This window comes from Larimichthys crocea, chromosome XVII (assembly GCF_000972845.2).
Source record: "Larimichthys crocea isolate SSNF chromosome XVII, L_crocea_2.0, whole genome shotgun sequence".
Lineage (NCBI taxonomy): Eukaryota > Metazoa > Chordata > Actinopteri > Sciaenidae > Larimichthys > Larimichthys crocea.
In genome coordinates this window covers 12,547,449-12,569,917 of record NC_040027.1, presented here as the reverse complement: position 1 = coordinate 12,569,917, position 22,469 = coordinate 12,547,449, and the positions used below count along the sequence as shown (strand labels likewise).

Genomic DNA, 22,469 nt, shown 5'->3' with positions numbered 1-22,469 from the left:
ACAGTTGGTTAACCCAGCGCGAGACGACTTCATTCCATAAATGGTCACTTCCTTTAATCGTTTCCATAGAAACGTATTCAGCTGTCAGGCTGCATTATCCCAAATTTCTGTTTACAGCGTTAGTTCAAGTGTTTGTTTTTAAATCTGAAACGACTTTTTATTTTATTTTTTATATTAAAATGTCCTCACCGGAGTCGGATTCTAAAGCTGAGGCCGAAGATGAGGATGATCTATTATATTTAAGTAAGTTTAAACTGCATATGAATGCATCTGTTCATCTTTCTTTTAAGCTAGAGTATCACAGCTAATGTCACTGTAGCACAACATGCTGAATCCAAAGTGTGAAAATAGGCCTCAAAGTTTGTCTTGTGTGTGTTGTGTGGCTTGTGTTTCAGTGATTTATGACATGAAAACATATGAAAAGGAGCTAAAAGAGACCGTTGAGAGGCCCACAGAGGTGTGTATACTGTTTGTCATACGTGGTTATAGCTTTTACTGGTAATATGAATACCTGTTATTACATGTTATGTTACATGTGTATCACTACATTTATAATAATAATAAGTAAATAATAATAATAATAATAATAATAATACATTTTATTTCATAGGCACCTTTCTGTCACCCAAGGACACCTTACAATAAATAAAAGTAGACAGCAAATAACAGAAACAAACAAAAATAACCATAAAAGTATACCAAATTACAAGAATAAAACATTAAAAACAGGTTAAAATAGGACAATGCAATGGAATCAGATGGAAAAGGCTATTTTAAACATTAGGGTTTTAAGTGATTTGATTACAACCATTATTTTTGCTTACTATTATAACAGTTATGTCACTTTTCACGCTTATTTCTCCAATACCTCTCTGACTATAAACTAAGGTCAAAACACACAGGTTAGACACGCCAGCAGTGACAGTGAGTGTTGAATAAATTCGCAGTGAACTGCATGTTCATTTCCAATTAGAACTGACTGCATTACAGTAATTCACAGTACGATAATGACACTGATCTTTATAGTTGCACAATACGTGTGTGACCGCACCTCTCCTTAAATGTGCAGCCAGTCATGCGGGACATTAAGAGGTATTTTGATGCTCATTAAATCTGCTGCCAGGCAAGCAGTGTTTATTCGTGAGCTGGGAAATGTGGATGTAAGCAATCACACAACTGGAGCACTGACAATATCTGCGGTATGAATTCTCCAGCCTCTTTGCCTCAAAGTAAATGTGGCATAACCTGCCAATTACAGTAAGTTACGGTAACATGCACCAAAGCTTCAACAATAGTGTTGTTTTTGTGTGTGTGTGAGCTTTGTCCTCTTTTGCATTTGTGACTTAAATTGAATGTGTCAGCTATCCAGAGGATTACAGCCTGATGGTTAGAATGACTCACCTTAAAAATCTGAACAAAACTAGAGCAGTCAATAATTTTGTATTTGAAAAGCTAAAATTAAAATTGATCAGTCTTTTCCAACAGAACATAAGCCGTCTCTATAAATAAGGTGTGCCTCTTTTCAGATGGCTTTTATTTATTGTCTTTGTAACTGGCCGTGGAACTGATATTCCTTTTATAATAAAGTAATATCACTCCCTAAAGAATCTGTGAAGGTGGGCACTTAGCCTGTGATTGGTCTCGACAAGAGTAGTTTAAGTGAAGCACTCAACTAAAAATAGCTGCACTACACTCTCCAGCTCTCATTATTATGTACTATATTTTTGTTTCAGCACCTGCCCAATAAACTGCATTTTAAAAATGCAAGTGGATATTATTTTATTGTGTTTCTTTTGTTGTATGAGGCCATTTGTCTGTCCAAGATGATGAAGACAGTGCTGATGACTACAATGATTTCTGAGCATGAGAGTGTAAATGTTTACTATCCATCTTCTGAGAAAATAATGTTGAATTTTTCAGGCATTTATTGTGTTTGTTTGCCTGTTGGGCATAACATGAATGTGCATTATTTGTCAGGAGCCCACTGCTGTCAAAATGTAGCATTGAGATGTTTTCTTTTTTCTTTTTTAGTTTTACATGCGGAGGTGCTGTTTAAACTTAGGTCAGCGCTCAATACAGACAGAAGTATTTCTCAATGTTCAAGTTAATGTCTTCATGATGGTGATAACTGTGTTGATAATGTGCGTACCCCTTGTTTTTTTGCAGTGGTAGGGAGAGACCGAGACCTGAGCCTCTGATAATTGACGCTGAAAGTGATGACTCAGAAGATGAGACGACACAAGCACAAAGACAGAAAGACCAGGAAGGTCTTTACGTTTCATCAGATTTTATATTTGTAATTCGTTAAATAAAAAAACTGATTGTCATTCAGCCTAAAAAATATTGTTAAAAGGGCCAAGGATCATACTTTTAGCCTCTTCATAATACAGCCTAATTTCAATATAGCTCAGCAAGTTGACTGCTCAGACAACCCAGGGAATATTTGACCTTAAAAAAGTGGACGTTTTGCATATTCCTAACATCATCATCATCGGCTTCATTACTGCACTTCAGCTCAGTTTAATTATGTCTTTATGCTAAAAAAAATGTCCCATGGCCTTATTAAAAATGAATAAATAATACTCTTCTACATTAAAGTTCTTGGCTAATACGCCTGTCACGATTGTGAGGTGTCTTGAGCTGTGTTTCCAGCCACCTTGAATCAAATATTTTACAGTTGATAATACGGAGAGACCAGACATGGATACACTGGACAGTATCCAAAGAACCCCAGTGAGGAAGGCGAAGGCGAAGGCGAGGGCAAAGAGAAAGGCAAGGGCAAAGGCGAAAGATAAAAAGCCATGGAGGAAATCTGGTAAGTAGACTTTGAATGGTAAATGGCGCCTTTCTGCTCTTCCAACCACTCAAAGCTCTAAACACTACATTCACATTCACCCATTCCCACACATTCATACACTGATGGCAGAGGCTGCCATGTTAGGTGCCAACTGCTCATCAGAAAATAACTAATCATTCACACACACATACACACACGCGCACACACACACTGATGGCACAGCCTTCAGGAGCAATTTGGGCTTCATTATCTTGCCCAATGGCACTTGAACGTGTAGACTGGAGGGAGCCAAACTGCCAATCGCCTGATTATTGGACGATCTGCTCTACCTCGTCTGCACGTAGATTATTGGCAATTTTCTCCATGGTGTCCTCTGAATGTAAACTAATTCATTGCAACTGGGTAGTCAATAATCATATCGCAATTTGTTAATTGCTGCTGTATCTGTGTGTGTGCTTTCAGGTGCTGACATCACAGATTACTTTAACTATGGTTTTGATGAAGAAAGCTGGGACGCCTACTGTAAGCGACAGTTACAGAGCCGTGCCACTAATACAAAGCTATGGAATAATATCATGGTAAGATGAAGTGATTTAGTCAAAATGAACATAATCTGAAAACATGAATCACAACAGACACTACTGCTCTTGATTCTATTTGAATTATGAATGAGTTTTGAATAGATTTAAGAGCAGTGGAAGAATGTGAAGTTGTTGTTATTCCACTCAGGCCCAGAGGGGGCACACTAGCCATGAAGAAAAGAAGACTCGTTCTGCACCTCCCTTCTCAGGCAGCCAACCCACACTCGCTTCCAGGTTGGTAACATGTCTTCTACCTATTGTCTGTGTGCTCAGTGCTCCACCCCATATCTCACTCCTCCCTACTCTGAGCTCAGAGCCTGCTGGAAAAGTTGGCAGCTGGTTGTTTCTGTTTGTGACACAACAACTATCAGTCTGGTGCCATCTGTTTTCTGTGATCCTAAGTTGGGCTCAGCATATTAGGGTTGTTTTGGCAAGGGATCCAGTGTGTGTGTTGAGGTAAACAGAGACTAATGTTCATCTGTTTAAGGCTGAAGTGAAATATCATAGAAGGTATGCATACACAGACACAGAGTAATATAAAGAGATCTGTCTACATTGATTGATTTAGAGCTTCATGATGAACAATATTTGACAGTTAATATTTCAGACTTTAAGACAGCAGTTTTTTTTTAACATCTCGCCATTACTATGGACCATGAAATTTAATGCAGTAAGTACAGTTTTCATGTACTTATACTGACAGTAACTTAGATATTTACATTTTATGCTACATTATACTTCTACTCTGCTTCCATGCAGAGGAAAATATTGCAGAATAGATATAGAAAGTTAATATTAGCTGTACCAACTGCAACATGACAACCCAAAATGCTGCTCACATGTTGATGCATCAGTAATACTAATCCATATACAATATAAAACTTGGACAGGTCTAATGAGTACTTTTACTTTGGATACTTGGTACATTTTGCTCTTAATACTTCTTACTGTAAGTAAACATATGCGGAACTTGAATGAGTATTTCTGAATTATTGGATTGCTACTTTTATTTAAGAAAAATATCCTAATACTTAATACCAGTATAATGCCAACTACTGTACTGAATTTATTTACATGTACTGGAATAATCACACAGTTTTAGAAAAAAAGAAAAATCAAACGCGTCTGAATTAAAGGGGTCAGTTTTGTGTTAAATCGTTCCGTTCCTGCTTCGCTGTGCGTACAGTCCCCTTCACACTAATGTGAAGCTTTGAGCACCAGAGCTGACTGAAGCCCGTGTTGACTACGCCCATGGAGCTTTACAGCTCATTTATGGTCCCCAGTCATTTATGTATACACTCATGAGGAGCAGATGCTTGTCATGTTAGTAAATAACATCCAGTCCCAGCATGCATTTTGCTTTTATTTATGGGCCAGGTGCTGTATGCCTATAAGAGCTTTTGCTCATACACAGCAGCATCTTTCCCCCAACTCTCTCCCATTCAGTTGAATGGTTGTCAAGGAAGCTGACTGGCAGTACTGGCCGCTTAATTAAAGAATTGTCCTTTGATTATGTTCTCGTCCGACTGCAAGGTTACCCCTCGGGGGAGGTCATGTGGGTCTGGCATCAAACATCTTTGTGTTTCTCAGTGACAGCGCTGGACCAGAGGGGAACCAGGAAGTCATACTGTAGCATGCCAGAGACAAATACACACACTCTATTATGCAGTGGATGATGTGTTCAATGAGGCTTTGATACAGCAGCCGTCTCATTCTCTGAGAGTCTGAAACTGTGATGCTTGCCTAACGAGGGTCTGGCTGTGTTTGCGTGTGATGTATTCGCGCTGGTGTTGCCTACCACGCGATACAGCATTTCAATTTTAAATGATGCCGTATCAGAATGTAAAAAGAATCCGTGTTCTCTCACAGCAGAGCTATTTTTATTTGTTGTGTATTTTATAGCTGAATCAAGCAGAAGAGACATTAAAGACCTCCAAGCACTTTCCTATTGTGTTGCCATCAGATGTAGTTGTTATTCCTTTTTCTGTATGTTTTCCTCGACCGTTGATTAAGTCTTAGTGACAGAAAGAGGTTAGTGTCCCATGTGTCAGTGTGTGTGTGTGCATGCTTGAGGGATATTGGTGGTGGGGGTGGTTTGTTATGGGGGGGTTAGGACTGTAAATTGCTATTTTGTTTTGTGAAGAAGGCGAGATGACCCAGATAAAGAGGTTTAATGTGTTAATGGACCTGCAGGGGGTTGTAGTAGCAGCATGAGGGGTGAGACTGGGACAGGGTAGTATCCTGATTTTAAAAATGTTATTTAAATACACTTATCTTTAACACTCTTTAACACATTTCGCCTGGTTTTGATGTGACCTGATCGACAGAGAGTCAAGTCCTACCTCTGATTTTATTGGAGGACAATCCAGCGGCAGAAAGAAACAGCGTCAGTGTCTCAATGTTGAAGGAAACAATACTCAGGTAATGTGTGTGTGTGTGTGTGTGTGATAATGAGACATAGTCACAATCACTGAAGCTATTAATACACATGTTTACATTGCAGGAGGATACCAAGATGTCCCCAGAGGAGGATCCAATTACTTTTAATGATCTGCCCGCTCCATCCAATGTCAATATGAAGAAGTTTCTCCCTCCACGATGTAAGTCACCCCACCGATGGGAAAAAGCAGCACACTTACTTATATACAGGCTCACTTAATAGATGATTCTAATGCTAAAATTATGAACAAAGGAGTTGTTTTAAGAGGCTGGGGGAGTACAATTAAGTGAAATATGGAGATTTCAGGTGGAAAGGGCCCCATCATTACTCCCTGTGGACTCACATCGCTCATCATGCAGCTGTACAAATGACTAATGGCAATCTGACCACATGTGTGTGTGTGTGTGTTTGTGAAGCTGCAACACGTGTCATAATAAATAATCCTGTGGAGTTGAAGGACAGAGGTGAACACTGGTAAGGGTGTGTACGTGCACAGATGCGTTTGAAAACACTGAATGGATAAATGTCTTCCAGGCAGGTGTCTGCAGGGCCATCCAGGTGCTGTCAGTCTTTATATTTCCTCTTGGTCTTTGTAGTGAATCAGATAGAAATCCAGGAAGACTTCCTGGCCTGAGCACACAGCTGAGCACAAGCCATATCTTCATCTTCAAAGGTTCCAAAATAGATGTGCTGATCTATGCCCCCTTCTTACCCCTCACACAACCCCTGTGAGTCCCATACTGCCTTGGTGCAACCTGTGCCAGAGCTGCTAATACAACCAAAATATCAAACATCCTGCCGACGGCAGCTTTGAACATTCAAATCCAGCTTTGATGTGTATTTGTGTAGCTTTTTATCCAGGCCACTCCCCTTTCTTTAAGGTATAGGCCCGGCCTCCTTTTGTGATGCAAATGTGTAACATGATAAAAATAGCCCTTGGTTTAAAAAAAAAAAAAAAAAAGAAGTGCTGGGCCAGCACAATGTGGCATGAGAAATGTGCTGAACAGACCGACCAGAGGGAAAAGAAGAGGTTGTTTGTTTGTTTTTTTCTTTAATTTTTCATTTGTTTTTTCATTCAGGTCACATTAGATGCCGAGTGTGTTTGATAGGTGCAGATTTTGGAGTGGAGCTGTGTCATTGCAGGGTTGTTCTTGTGTTATCTATCAGTGCAGCACAGTGCACAGCCAAGGTTAGGCTGTCTGCTGCTCTGCTCTGCGGCTAATGCTTTCCACAACCGGTTAGTGGGTCACTACAGTCAGTAGTGTAGCAACACAGCTTGTACGTGAATGTCCTTCCATTTGGCATTGATACATTGACCGAAGATCATAGCCAAGCAGATGTTCAGTTCTTTCTCAACAGACCCTTAGCAGATCAGGGTTATTGAGAACCACTGAGCTCTATAGCTTTATCACTGAAGGGATCTTTTGAAACAAGGAATATCAGCAGTCACATCATTTGTTATGTTGAAAAAGATTTAGAAGACAGTTAACGAGCTATTTTGTGTTTAGGTTTCTTTCCAAAAAACCCCCCAAAATTTAAGTGCAGCAGTTTCTTCTTTGATCGATTAAATCAAAAGTATAATTTTTCAGGTTCAGAGTTGAGAAAGCCAGCCTTTTTTATTTTTTCAGGAAGCATTTGAGCAGCAGCTAATGGCTGTGCTCTTTACAGACAGGAGGGCGATGTCAGGACGCTGTCACGGCAAGAGGAATCGTGCATCTCTCCGTGCAGATAGCATCGAAGGGTGCAGGAGACGGTAGCTTTTACCTAAGCAAAGAAAACTAAGACCTCTGTAGTGCAGAACAGGCCGTGCATGTGGTTCGATGTGAAATCTCAACTCCATCTAAAACCCTCCAGCCTGTGGCTCTGTGAAACATTAGCATGAGAGAGAAAGCCACGCAAGCACAATCGATGGCAATTAGCCCTCAGCCATTAGCTCTCTCATATGCTGCCAAGCATGGAACTCCAGCCCTCATCAAACACTCATTCGAGATCACCACAGGTAGAAGCAATTACTCACTCACGCTAACATTCGTGGCATGTGTGTGTGGACAAGCTGGTGATTACTGCGAGCGCATGTGTGTCTGTGTATGCAGTACGCACTATGCAGCATTTCTTGAGCATAATTGCTGTGGGAAGAAGAAGTTCCAGTTTTAATCACTTATTAACGTATACTTGTATTATTTTCTACACAGTAATGGATTGTATAAACTCTTGGTGTTGTCTCTTGTATTTATTTGTTGTAATGAATCTCTCCAAGGTGTTTGTTTGCTTGCAGCACACTTCATGTCCTTGATGAATCACATCATTGTCATTTGGTTTGTCTTCTTCAAAGGCATTGCCTGAGGTCGGCCCTCAGCACTACACTTCAGGCCTTTCTTTCTCAGTCTGTTGGATGTTCATGTTTGTGTGTGTGTGTGTGTCTTCCCTTGGGCGTCCAGGTGTCTGAGGTATCAAAGCCTTGCTTGGTCAGTCTTCCATAGTGAACAGTTCAGACCCTCTCAACTCTGTGGGACTTGTATATGAAAGGGAAGGAAGATGTTCTACATTTCACGTACCAAACAGGGGAGCCCTGTGCCTTTTTTTTTCATATTCAAGCTTGAGCTTCCAACAGCTCTTATTTTTCTTCCTCCTGTTTCAATCTTTTTGTGTGTGTGTTCTTTATGTCGTTGAATACTGCTCCTAGCCACTCTCACGTTAGGGGTCTTAATGGAAGAAAGAAGGGGATGGTATCCAGATGTGAATGTGTGTTTTTGCCTTGGCTCTTCAAAGGAACCTCTATATGTGTGTGTATGTGTGTGTACTCAGCACAGCCTAAGTGTGTGATTTAGAACTGATTGTGATGCTTGGTCACGTAAAAATTTGAGCATTATAACGAGTGGGGCCATTAAATGTGCACCCAAGCGTTTGACTCGTTCTCTTATTGATGGAGCGAAAGGCAAGGAGGACTTGCCACATTTTGTTACTCTGACATTTTGAGGCTGATCTAATTTCTCTACCTTAGAACAAGTAACACCATAAATCATTAGGTTATGTTTTTGGTAATGGGTGATGTTTTTGAATTCATGGCTTGTGTTCCTGGACTTTGTTCTGCTTATTAATGCTGACACATTGATCTTCCCACTTAATGTGCCTTTAGTAATATTTCCACATCCATCCAACTGAAATATCTGCTCTGTGTTGAACAAGAATCAATCCAATTTTATTTATATTGTGCCAAATCATGACAACTCATAACACTTTCCATGTAAAACAAGTCTAGACTCTTTATAATATTATTTGCTTAACTTTTGCCTTCAGCTCTGTAGTGGCTTTTATCTGTTATGTCTCATGTTAACTGTGTTTTACTCTAATAAATGTCATTTCAAAAGACACAGTTTAGTAGTAGTTTAGAGGTCTTAAGTATTTAACATATGTTTTAAATTTGTGACTAGGCTTTGTTGTTTTAGCAATTTTGCAGATCTTGCCCAAAGTCAGCGTGACCCTGATGAGGACAAGAGGTTGCAGAAAATTGATGGATGGATGGAATTAAAGTGTTTTTTTGATAGTAATTCAGTAATTTGAGCACAAATGACTTGACATAACCAAATATTAAACCCTGACTCTGTACTGCTGTGCCAACACCTGGAATTCTGGTCAAAATTTTCCAACTTGTGAGGCAAACTTATCTTCAGCCGAGGCAGACATCCAGTGAAAAGAGAAGATGAATAATACCAAACTGATGTTGTGTGTTGTTGATGTGTCTCCTCCCTCCCCAGGCTACAGTGGAGTTGGCAGTATAAATGACTCCATTGCATTGGGAATTGGGTATTACAAATTGAGGGGGAACCCTGGGGAAGAAGAAAAAACATTGCCATGAGTCTACACACTGCTTCATTGTGTTTGCATTGTAGTAAAAACAAACACATGTTTAAATTCTACATCAATTCTTTTATCCGTTTTCCATTTTTAGGTCAGGTTTAGTCACGCTATCTGAAATCAAAATTATATGCAAACCTGGAACCTGATTCAATAGTCATGACCTTGTCTTTTCATCCATGCAGCTTACCCATACCGAAAAGGACCCCCTCCTCCCTCTCCCCTTGGTGCTTTGTACAGGTGAGTCTATGCATTTCCCATTATGTATGTATGGCACCACATGCAGTAGGTGCATATATAGTGGCTGCAGTATAGGAACAGGAAGAAATCGCAGGTGGGATGGAGATAGTGTCAGGGAAACAGTACACTGATCTCTATTCAGGGAGGTTTGACTCAGGTGCAGGCACAGGTAAGAAACAAATTCAGCAAAAATGTGGGAAGAAGGGAAGAAAGCCATTAGTCAGAGATTGGACTAGATATCATTAATAAAATGTGCATTAGTGCTGAAAATTTAAAACAAAATAATCGCTGCTGGAAGCAGTTTCCTAATTTCTCAAGCAGACCTGGTGTCTCTTATTTGACACCAAAGGACAAATTTCTACTTTCCATTGGAGCTGGATCAGTTTTATCGCCACGCTGGTGATCATGCTGCTGGACCAATGGCCAAATAAGGTAGAAAGCAAGACAGCAACCTTGTTTGTGCCTGTTTATCAGTATCTAAGGCATTCTCCACTCCCCTCTTCCGATCTATGTTACAGTCTGCAAACTCCCACATTTCAGCTCTAATTTATACTACTTAGATCACAAGTGGGCCATGTTGTACCCTAGGCGCTCCTGCATTTTCTTACAGGACCCTAAACACAGCTTCACTCCAGTTTTGTTTGCAGCATAGCTTGTTTTACTTGGATGTTTTCTACACCCCGTCTGTCTGATTCCATCTCTCCGCTTGCCTGTCTCTCTAGCTTCCTGTCCCTTCATCTTTTCTGTCGTTTCTCAATCCCTCTCTTTCCCTTTCTCCCAATTTGCCGTGTCTACGTGTGCCTGAATTCACTCTGTACTCGGTCCTAAAAGATGTTTTCCCTCACATCTCAGTCCATCTGCCAAATCCTCACATCCTTTAGGGACTCACTGTTCCTATGAACTCTGCCAACCATCTCCCATACGCTTTATGAATCATTTCCTTTTTAACTTTTCTCTAACACACACATGTGTAGTGTCTACGCAGATAGTCCCTGCCTCGCTGTTGGTGCTCAGTCTTACGCTTGGGGATATTAGCAACAGCAGGTATATTTGGCATGATCTGGGCCCTGGCTTCTCATGCTATGTGGAGGGCCAAGGGCCTAAAGGGCTTCCAATGTCCATATTTAGTTTTTGAATAAGAGTTGTGTTAATTTCCAAATGATATGCTGATGATGGTATTTACATGGAGATTAGTAGAGTCATGCTGTTTCTGAGCATTCATGTTTTTCAGTCGTTTACGCTCTTGCATTCAGCCTGAATTATATTTGCTGAATGAAAAGAAAAAGAGTACGATCATCACTGGGGAAAGCACTGATGAGCAAGTCAAACCAGAAGAAACACTAGATGTTAACATGCTGTCTAATCCAAACCCAACACTACTGTACCTGTAGATGGGTTTCACAGAAAAAGCTTCCCAGTAAAAAATAATAAACACGGCTTTTACTGTGGTTAGATGAAGAGCTCCAGACACATCGTCCAAATGTGATGATAACACGTAGGTTAATAAGAAGCTTCTCATATTCTAAAAACGATGCCAAAACACACACTCACTCAACAGTCTAATATTACAGTTCAATGTTGGAAACAAAGACAAACCAGAAACATATTGAAATTCATCTTGAGCTGATTTTAATAACTCTCCTCCAGTTATGTGATTTGACTGTTTTATTGAAAGGTTGCTCGAAATGGTCAACACTGGGTCCTGTATATGGCAATTTCAATTTATTTCACAGTACAATTGTTTCATGAAAAATGGAAGGTAGTAGCAACTAGGGCAATATATATAAGTACTCATATTATTTCATTGATATTTTACTCTCCTGTGATGCACCAACAAGGCCATGCTCCTCTCTTTGGCAGATAATGTACGAAGATGAAATTTCCACCTGTGTTTATGGTGATGAAACGCAGAGGCCACAAAGTGAGAGGTGTAAGCGCTGAGCAGTGCAGAGTGCTTTGATGAACCATTACGCACACAGTTATTATCCCCTTGTTAGGGTCCTGCCAGCAGCCACATGCTCACTCAGCCAGACTCTCCTCCATTCACTCATTCTGTCTCCATTCACAAGCGAGCCTCTCTCCATCTCCACGTCTCTGTTACACTGATATAAAAATTCTAGAGAGAGAAACCTGGACAGGCCATTGCTGACGTAGCAAACGGAATAGTGGATGTGAGTATTATAGGATTTATGACACAGTGTATTTGAACTCACACCTGGTGACAAGCAATTCCATTGGATGAAAATTCATACACACTTTCTTCAGCACACTAGGAAGTTTTCAACTGGAAGCGGGTGTGGGTCGGTGCCACGTTGATGGGGCAGACGATCCAGATAGTATCAGTTACATGCCCTCCATCCGTTCCTCATTGGCTCGCGAGCACACACTGCGCCTTGACAATGAGCCAGTCACTTCAAACACTTGGAAAGCTCAGTCGTGCATTTGGAAAAAGTTCTTTGATCATGTAGCGAACCCATGTGCATCTTTTTCTATTCATTGATTCATTCCGTAAATGTATTTTCTTTTGTTCTTCTGCAGTTTTAGAATGAATTACCTGAAATATTATCTCAGGCTGAATAATTAATAGCAATACATGTCTGGCAGGAATAGATAGTTAGAGATAATCAACAAGGATGTTGAATAATATAATAAAATGTTGAGTTCAGATGTTACCACAAAAAGAAAAAAAAGCTTTGAAACTTTGTTGCAAACTAGGATGTGGAGTCACTTTTTGTTTTTACTTTCAGACTCGATAAAGGCTCTGATGACCTCTCAACTTCAGTGTCTCCATGTTCGTCAGGTACTTACTTCTTCTGTAAAGGCCCAGTGTGTAAAGTGTTTCATAAGAATGACTTCAGCTTATGTTCTGTGATTTTACATGTCGCCTATCAACCAAAACTGAAGATGAGTGTTGCATCTGGGTATTCTGCTTGTACCTGTTCCTTTGAATACTGAGACATCAGGACATCAGGGCAATGAAAATACATTCATTTCAGCCCTGGAGCCTTTAAAACAGATCATTGTATTCTGATTGTTTTCAGCACAGCTTTTTATGTATTTTCTTTTTATTTCCTATAGCAAACACTTTTAGTACCTGTCTTATATATTCTGTTTGAACGTGTAGGTGCTAAAAATGCTCTTTGAAAGAATGTTACTGTTGAAGTATTTGCCTCAGAAGTTACATTGATCATACATAAGTACAGTTTTTGAAGGACATCAACTGAAAATGACTGTAACGGTTTGACAGTTGCTGTTTACTAGTTTATACACTGAGCAAATGAAAACAGATGCATTTAAAAGCTGCTGCTGTTCATGATGCTCTCCAGTCAGCTGCCTGGCATGGCTCTGTTCTTTCTCTTAGGTGTATCATCCGTAATCCCCGGGAACATGACCTCCAGAGTTGGATGGATCGAAGCTGCCACGGCCTGGGAACGCTTCATACGTCAAGAAATGTGTGAACAGGACTGTGACAGATTCAGACAGCGTTGCCTTGGTAAAGACAGCAAAAGAGGCAGCGACAGAGATAGGGAGAGGACTTCCTCTTCGCACAGCAGGTGGGTGTCAGTGACTTGAAGTTATAAATATTCAGTTTATTTAATGCATGTCATTCTCAAGTCTGTTTCCCTTTTGTATATAATGTTGATCAAGCACAAGACAAAGTGTGGCCTCAACCTTCACATGTGCCTCTCTCCACTTTTGGGTGCCTCCGTAGTAGATGAATGCAAATATCTGCTGTGCAGCTGTGGCCTCGTGGATTGGGCAACACATACCGGTTTCTGGTCCAGATATTCGGTTCTGTTTTAGGCTCCTTCAATATGTGTGCTCTCTCTCTCACACAGTCACGTACATATGTGTACAGCAAGCAAGACCTGCTGTAGAGTGACTGACAAAGAAGGAAAGACAAAAACAGAACAAAGAATGAGGAGGAGGAGGAGTAAGAGGAGGAGGGGGAGGAAGAGGAAACAGTCTGTTCGCCAGGTGTGACAGGAGATGAGTGCAGACGATGGTGTTGGCATCAGGGCTGGGTAATAATTCAGCATAAAAATAAAGTAGTATATTCTACAGCAGAGCCTGTGTTACACACTGAATTAAAGGATGGTGAAATATTTGGCTTTTTGTGTCGTCTTGTACTAACTGTATAGTTCCCAGAGTGTCTCTTAACTTGCTTTGTGGCGTAATTTTGTGTGACACTGTAGGGTCAGAGTATGCTCTTAGTGTCCATTGTTTTGGGGGAAGTTGCTTCTGGGATTGTGCTCAGAGTCTGTGAGTGGTTTCTCTCTCATAACCAGCTATGACTGTTGTGAGAAAATGCACACGATTGCAAAAGAGCAAAGACTATTGTGACAGAAATCAAGACTATTGCAAGGCCAGGAAAAAATATTGCCAGCATATGCAAAACTAGTTGGGGTTTTTCTTTTTTTTTTGTGTTCTGGTGCAGTGAGACAGGCCAGAGCGCAGTCTAGATGAGGGAATAACTCGCTGTATTCGCCAGCTACTGCCAGGATATAATTGAGTGTATGCTCCTCTGCGTGGTGCTTGAGCCCTTCCTCCCTGCGCCTCACAGATGATAAGAGCCAATCTGATTTCCCACAAATTTCGCATAGTGCCCTACTACCCTACAGTCTGACAGCCAGAGTGCTGCCGCATGTGTACTCAAACACTCATGCTCACACGCGTGCAAGAGCCAAATCCTGCCCTACATTTTTTCTCTGCACACTCAGTGTTGACCGATAGCCAGATGTCTATTTAATTATTATCAACTCTGGCAGCTGCCAACTGTAATACATGCAGGCACATCTTCCCTCCTTCTCTGATACTCCCTCAGACAACCTCAGGCTCATACTGCATGAAAGGATGAGTGTAAGATTTAGCTATGACATTGAATTCCTCCCTGAAACACTTAAACGTTAGGATTCAGGGACACTTTTGACCGAGGCGCTGACCTGAGATCTGGAGTTGTGACTCAGACAAAGTTTTCAGTCTGTGTCTGTGTGCGTGTGTGTGTGTGTTACTGCAAAAGCTGTAACAATGAATTCCTATGTCAGCAAGCATTTGAACTTTACTGTTAATGAGTCCAAATGACAAACTGGTGTATTTCTGTCCTGCACTCTGTTCTTCTACTTAAAGTCGTGAGCTTTTGCTGAAGCATCTGTGTGCTTTAGATGCCTGGATACGGGTTTTGTATAAAAAGCTCAGTCTTGTGGGTCAAATAAGGGAACTGGGACATGGGGACAGCTGGGAAGCTGTAGGCTAACTGCAGAAGAGAGCAAGTATGTGAATCACATGTGCGTGACAGACACACACCGAGGGAATGCACAGGAGATTTGGGTATTTACACCATAAGATTTGCTCTAATATCACAGTCACAGAGGACTATTCCTGTGGCCCAGAGTCCAATGTGTGCCTCTCACGCCTTCTGGGCTCGCTTGATGTGTTTGCCCTACATTCTGGTCACATGATCAGGCTTCACACTGCGCGTGTCACACACACGCTCATATGTACAGGTTATGTGTTTTCAGTTACATTGATTTATGACTGTGCTCTAAGCTATTTTTAGACTGGAACCGGAGGGATTCATTGTTAGTGTGTGTGTCTGTGTGTGTGTGTGTGTGTGTAGGGAAGAGAAACAGATGGAGCCTTCCATAGCTTTGCTGCTATAGAGCCACCCTTATTGTTCATTTGTGAGGTTAGCGTGAGTGGTACGTTGTGCATTTGTGCTGCTGATGCAGGAGCTGTGCTCGGTAGCCCACATGTCCTGTGCTGAGTCACACGCACAGGCAAAGTGTGGCAGGGCATCAGCTACTGGTTATCAGCTGTGGTTGTGACCGCATGCCTCGGATTTACCACCACCACTAATAGATTCCATGAGCTTAACACTGACATTTTCACCCATGCGTCTATGAAGTGAGTGTTTCTGTGCGTCGCCTTCTCTCTGATACCACTCTAACTTTTCACCAAAGGGTTTAGGCAGAGGAGCTGATTTGACCATTTGGTCAACACCGTGACTGCAAATCACATCTCTAGATGATTAATGTGGCTCTCATCTTTCCAGCTGGTACTGCCCCAGACTCTGTCGTCACTTCTTTCATGTACACATATGCACACACTCGCACAAGACAATGGCAACGCGCTCTCATCTCGTTTTTTTTTGTCTTGGTCCATTTCTTACATGTGGCATCAGTTAACACGTTCAAAGAAAAAGTAAATCTAATTTAAATACCGACTTCGGCTTGTTTGATCATTTGTTGACAGATTGAGCTTGCACGCATAATCCAGTAAATTCGGTGGGTAATAACTGAGTAGAGAAGTCCCAGTGTGATGGGGAAATTAAAATGATTATTGTCCCCCAGCTTAAACTTGCACTAAAAGCTTCATTAGAAAATGCTGTAAGGCTAGCTTCAGTGTTAACAATGGGTCTAGCTGACTTCGAATATGGAACAGGAACTGATAATTGAAAAAAGGCAGCTGTAACTCAACGCATTGAAACCAAATTAGGGCATCGCTAATTCGGAACAGCCAACGCATGGCAATAACATTTTACAGCTTTAAAACAAATTTGCACCTGTCAACAATAATAGCCTCATTCAGTTTGCATCAATGCACAATAGAGTGATTTCCTTTCTCAGCTGAAAACATTTTCAGTTACATTTCAGTTTCACAAGTTTCACAAGTCTTGCCTGTAGATCCCCTCGATTCAACTTTGATGGCAGCCTTGTGATTTGGAGGAAGAGCCCTGTCTGCCTTCCAGGTTTTTGGTTTAGATTTAGGAGGCAGAGCAAAATCCCAAATTGCCTCTTTCCTTTAACTGTAGGCAGAGAGGATACAGTGAAAACCTGTCTTTTGCTTGATTTTCCTCAGCTGCTTTTTGTGCCTGATGCCACGTTTATCCTCGCTTTGGGGTCTTTCTTGGAGCCTGTATATTCTTCCTCCTACATCTGTTTTTATTTTTCCACTACCCAACTTACTTAGCCCTCAATGTGACGTACTTTTTGTCTTTATGACTCAACTTCATGCGTGACGCTCGTATTTTTCCATAGCTGGTCCCAGGAGTCTGTGCCTAATCAATTTAATGAAATTCCTTTTTACTGTGTTGGCATTTCTGTCTTTATTCATGAAACATATAGCATCACTCCCTGGCTTAGCTTTACATAAAGTACATAGCTGCCATACATTTCTCTTCATTTGCTCCTTCCTTTCCTTACCACTAACAGCCAACAATGCCTGCTTGCTTTCTGTGGGTTAAAGCTCTCTTCCCAGGGGCGCTGTGCAGTGGTTATCTCTTACAAAACATGTTTGTTTCTCACAGGCTCGGCTGCAGTTTGCACTTTTCTTTTGTTGGTTTAAATTGACCTAGGGCCCCCAATTTGGTTCGATTTTACACTCACTCTCCTACGGAAATATTGGATTCTAAGTACTATCTTTGTTCTGTCTGGAGCAAAATGACTGTCATTGGTGTGTTTACACAACCATTGTTCCCTCAATATCCTAAATCAATGGTGGTCCATTTGGCCAAATCAAACAATCTGAAGAAAGAAAACAAGTAAAACACTGTATTAGAAGAATATTGAGATTAAAAAAACAAAACAGCAGTAGTTCTTTTATAAACCCTGTGGGTTGTAAAATGTAATACACCATTTTAGTTTCACAAAATTACATTTTTATATGGTCAACCATCCAGTTTGAATGATTTTATCACTTCATTGATTTGTATGCTGACACCACACAAAGTGAGATCAGTGGGTTAGCCATCTTTCAGCTTAGCTCAGCTCAGCTCAGCTCAACCACTGACCAATCAGATCACTGGAAAAGTGTTCAATTATTACATAAACAGCATCCTGACATGGACATAAGATGTCATGACTTTACAGTTAAAGGATGAGCATTAGATGTTTTTATAGATCCGTCAAAATCATTTTGCTGTTTTAAGACAGAGCTTCTTTTCAACTCTTTAAATAGATTATAGCTGCATCTTAATTGCACAAAGTTTTCTGATGGAAAGTGTTTTGAAAGTGTTGATTCATGTTAGATTGTCCATTATCAGACAAGAAAGCGAATATACTTGTTCTATTTTAATAGCTTCTTATTCTGTTCTAGTTATGTGTATTTCATCTATGGTTCTGATTCTGCTGTTTGTAAATAACAACTCTTTCACATGAACATGCTCGTAGCCGAATCACTAAATCGAGAGTCAACTGAACCAGTGGACAACCTCCATCATGATACCGACAGGGGTTAAATTGGGATTTGTTACGTGGGGGGGGATTTGTGGTTTCAGGGTTGCCAAATTCATGTGTGTGTACAAAATCTGATTGATATCTTCTGACAAACTGTAATTAAAATATAACAAAGTGAGACAACCCTCTGCTCTGAACACTGAACTGTTAATCAAAGACATTCTAGATCCTGAGCCTCCAGTGCATAAAACTACAGCTGATGACAGTAAAATCTTTGTGTAAGTGCATTCTCTTGTATAGCTTTGGCTCTGCTGTCTGGTAATTAGTCCAGTCCTCACAATTTTATCCATTTTCAAATATTAAATACTCTTTATACTGTGGTTTGACTGAATACTTACTGAGAGATGTGTACAGTAATTTGCATGGCCCTACGCAAGTTGTGATCAATGGGTCGATGACAGCATGATGATGTGGGGCTTATGTGGCCTGGACATCCCCGGCCCAATTTAATCAGTTAAACAGACCACAAATGTTCAGTGCTCAGTACAGATAGGTAATCCAATGCTAGTCAGACTAAGATGGAATCATTTCATGCTGACCGCTAATTATCAAAACTAGTTATTAGTCACCCTGAGTCATGCAGTAAATAATGATTAATCCTTAGATCAGACGTTATGTTGAGACTTATTTACTGGAACACATTAAACTAACAATCATTCTTGTGTTTTTACCACATTGACCTCATCATGACAAATCAATAATTTACCACAATCCTGTCACTGTCTGAAGATCTAAAAAAATGTGGCGTTTGGAAGATAGAAAAGTACCAATATGTCACCGTCCCCAGTGAGACCAGGAGCAGATGAGGGATCCTGTTTGTGACACTAAAATAAAGTTTTAGCTTTTATTCAAATATGCCGTGTTTGTATTTGGTCTCTTCAGTAAACAGCAGTGTCTTTGCGTACCTCTTAACCTCTGATGAAAATTTAAGAGAAAGACAAACAAGGCGAGAGGCTGAAATTTCTCTAAGTGGGATTGACTGCAGACAAATAATACCATGGGATGTGCCAGAGTTACCAAATAAGGTCACATTAGTAGAATCTGCATATTATTTTTCCTAATATGTAAATATCAAGCATGATTATCATAGAATAAAACTGTACGTGGGAGCAGGAGAAATGAGAGATAGAGGAGAGACGGCCAAGTAAGGCTGCATTAAAGTTGTTTGGGTTGCATTTTTGTCTTAAAAAAAAGACATATTAGACTTATTATATAAACTTTGTGAGGACAAGCACTTGCCTTTACAGTAAAGCTGTCTTATTGCTGACCTCAAAGTACTGGCACCGTCGCATTTCTTTTGGCGACCGAGTTCTCCACCATCACGTAGCTGAAATAACAACATCTCTTTCTCCATGACTCATTAGATGTTATATTCTATCCCTGCACTCGCAGCTGCTGTTTATTTTTGTGGATATTACTTTCAAGTTAATTGTGTCAATCATAAATTGTGTCTAATATCTGCAGTGTGGCTCACTGAATCATCTGGGTTTCGCAGTGAAATGACTGCAGAGATGGAGCGGACAAAATTACACCACATCAGGCTCCGTCTTCTTATGAATGAATGTATGATACTGGCTGCCCTGACAGGCCTGGGCACTGGTAATGAATAAAATCATAAAATGTGAAAACAAATCTTGAGGCTTCTATGCTGCGATTTACGCTTTTTAGCACTGTCTCCTTGGGAACTGTTTGACTGTATTCTTGGTGTTATGTGAGGTGCTGAGTTTCTGTGTTAAAGCTAATGGCTCTGAGCAAAAACAAATGTGGGCCTTGGGTCCTAGAAGCGCTGTCTCCAAATATTGAATATTTTTAGCTATGTACTTCCAGCAACTCTGTCCCTTAAGGCTCTCTTTTTTTCTGCGCAAGTGAATGGTAATAATTACTCCGGGCCACGTGTGAGCTTCTTGCTTTTGCAGTGCAGTATGTGTACTTTTCCTTTTTCAAGCAAGACGTTATTACTTCTTTGGCGTCTGAGAGAAATGCCATCCAGGTGATGATTCTTAAAGGTCAGGTTGATTATTCTAAAAGTGCAAATTGCAGTCTGTCGAGGTGAGGGAGTGTGAGATACAGATTCCTGCTTAAAGTTTTCTCTTTAATCTAGCAGACACTCTACAGAATCATCTGTATTCAGTGTGTTCTATGTAGGCCTTTAACAGCTCTCTTCCATAACTGGAGAACCTCCCACTTATTTCGACCATCCTGTCTGAGTTAGCCTCACTTCTCCCGCAGATGCGTGTGCTGTGTAGTGTAGTCCTGCATGTTGACAAGCAGCATAGGAGAGACTATTAACAGCTCAAATTACCTTTGATAAAACAGGGTTAACAACACTGCTGTAGCTCTTGAAGAGGAAAATGTTCTCTCTGAAAAGTAAGCGCAATTAACATGATGACAGAACATTATCTGGATTATGTTTTTTTTTTTTTTTAAGAAACCAGTTGTCATGGCTACTGTGGATAGTTAGCTCTAATACACTTTATGTAGAAACAGGCAGAGTGGAGCTGACATTGTCATCTTTCCTTTCCTTATATCTTATATATTTTTTTGCCTTATATACAAACTGTGAAAGCGTTTACATGGCTGATTAACTAAAACGTAATAAAGTGAGTGTCTGGTAGTGGAAACGTGTAATTACGTTAGGGTGGATCTCATTCTCGGGAGGAGAGTGTGTTTCAGCCAGGCAGCCTCTGATTACCGGAGACACCCTCTGAAGGTCACGCTGTAATAGACTGCATCCTTCAAAGGTGGCAACAATTGAAATAGGACAATAGGACAGTCGGTCCCTAACATTTTGAAATCATGGCATCTCTTCATAGTGATTTATCACAGTGAACGGCACTCTTAATGTACTTCAAAAGTAAAATCAGCTTACATTTCAGGTTTTTTAAGATGTCTCGTGATCATATTTTTATGATGCATTTGATAGTTTTTTTCTGCAGAGGAGGCATTCCAATGTGGCCCTAAGATTTCAATGTTTGCTCCGTACTTATTACTTACTATTATGCTTGATTACGTAGTATAAAATGTTCTTTTATGTGCTGAAACTTCTTTATAAATGTGCATTAAAGAGGCTAGGAATTAGTCTTGGGGCAGCACTGTAGTCTTTAGCTGAAAATGGATGGTCGCAGTTGTTGGTATCAGTGATCAGTCCCTCCTCTGTGTGTTAAAGATGTGGATGTATTGGAACCAGCATATTCTCTCCACTGTCACTATAGGGCCCTTTGCATGAACATGTTTTGGATTGTGTGTTTTCAGAGCCCATATGTGGGGAGTGCAAAGGAATGATCAGTCTTGTATTCTCACAGGACCGCAGGTCCTTCAATGATTAATATACAGTATATACTTTAGCTTAGAGGATACTGCAGCATGGCTGCTTGGCTTTAATGTAAAGGGCATGCTGTGACACTGGTGTTAGGCTCTTTGTTACTCAAAGTCTTGGCCAAGGGGGGGAAGTTGCAGGCAGGCAGCAGGCACTGTGGTTAAGGTTTTGGTCCCTTGAGTTATGACTTGTCTTTCTCCCAGTGGAGAAGGGAGACAGAGGTCAGCAGTATCATTCCTGTGGGGCATGAACTCTTTATATTATTTCCCAAAGAGAAAAAAATAATCCAGTTTCATCAATAGCAAATGGAGATAAATACAATGCATACATGTATTTTTCAGTAAGGAAGAGCGCACAAGGCATAGGGAGACTGTGGAGAGAGACCACAACCGCCACAGATTCAGTGGAGAAAAAGAAGGACGGCGCCGAGAGAGGAGGCATGGAGACACAGGCGAAGGATGTCAAAAATCATCATGCAGGTCCAACAGACACACACACACACACACACATACTCCTAATGGAAAAAAAAAGAATGCAAGACGACAGCATTGTAATGTGATTGTCATCTATGTCCTCAGCAGCAGCAGCGGTAGAAGCAGCAGTATCAGCGGCATGAGTAGAAGGGGCAGTGGTGAGGGCAGAGACAGTCAGAGTAGACTCAAACACAAAAAGGCCAAAAGAAATAGGAAGGACAAGGACACCGAGATGTTCCGCGACCAAGAGAGGAAATTAAAATCTGACTGACTTTCAGTCCCCAATTTTTCTTTTTAATGAGAAGAGCTGCCCTGTGGCTTCTTCCTGTATCTTTCATCAGAAAATGTGAGTTTAATTAGAATTTCACGAGACAAACTTTTAGACCATTTTATGTGTGTATTGTATACAAAATGTTTATGTTGCATCAGCTTTTAGTGGTGTTTTTCTGTTGAGCTGAAATAAGTACGAGTTTTCCCACACAACTCTTTTTTTAAATGACTTTATTGATCATTTAACCAAATGTACCATCAGA

General features: G+C 40.6%; 1 protein-coding gene across 3 annotated transcripts; it reads left to right on the top strand.

The window, feature by feature from the left end:
- The first annotated feature begins 107 nt into the window (after positions 1-107).
- On the top strand, positions 108-22,326 carry fip1l1a (FIP1 like 1a (S. cerevisiae)). 3 transcript variants are annotated; one of them, XM_019278289.2, is made up of 13 exons: positions 108-243; positions 396-457; positions 2,167-2,267; positions 2,678-2,815; positions 3,260-3,375; positions 3,527-3,612; positions 5,706-5,799; positions 5,882-5,978; positions 9,859-9,913; positions 12,661-12,713; positions 13,275-13,467; positions 21,805-21,942; positions 22,045-22,326. In XM_019278289.2, the coding sequence occupies exons 4-13, from the start codon at positions 2,701-2,703 to the stop codon at positions 22,205-22,207; spliced, it is 1,110 nt and encodes a 369-aa protein (XP_019133834.2). In that variant the 5' UTR covers positions 108-243; positions 396-457; positions 2,167-2,267; positions 2,678-2,700; the 3' UTR covers positions 22,208-22,326. The 3 variants fall into 3 exon arrangements, with proteins under 3 accessions (XP_019133834.2, XP_019133833.2, XP_027146163.1); XM_019278288.2 differs by having other exon boundaries at positions 22,042-22,326; XM_027290362.1 differs by lacking the exons at positions 21,805-21,942; positions 22,045-22,326 and adding an exon at positions 13,753-14,025 and having other exon boundaries at positions 109-243.
- The last annotated feature ends 143 nt before the right edge of the window (positions 22,327-22,469 follow it).

What these genes read in the sequence shown, in the direction of transcription:
- fip1l1a (XM_019278288.2), top strand. Translation starts at nt 2,701, where the DNA reads ATGGATACACTGGACAGTATCCAAAGAACCCCAGTGAGGAAGGCGAAG. An exon ending in CAACCCACACTCGCTTCCAG is followed by an intron (nt 3,613 to 5,705) that starts GTTGGTAACATG and finishes CCTGATCGACAG; the next exon opens with AGAGTCAAGTCCTACCTCTG. An exon ending in CCCCTTGGTGCTTTGTACAG is followed by an intron (nt 9,914 to 12,660) that starts GTGAGTCTATGC and finishes TTTTACTTTCAG; the next exon opens with ACTCGATAAAGGCTCTGATG.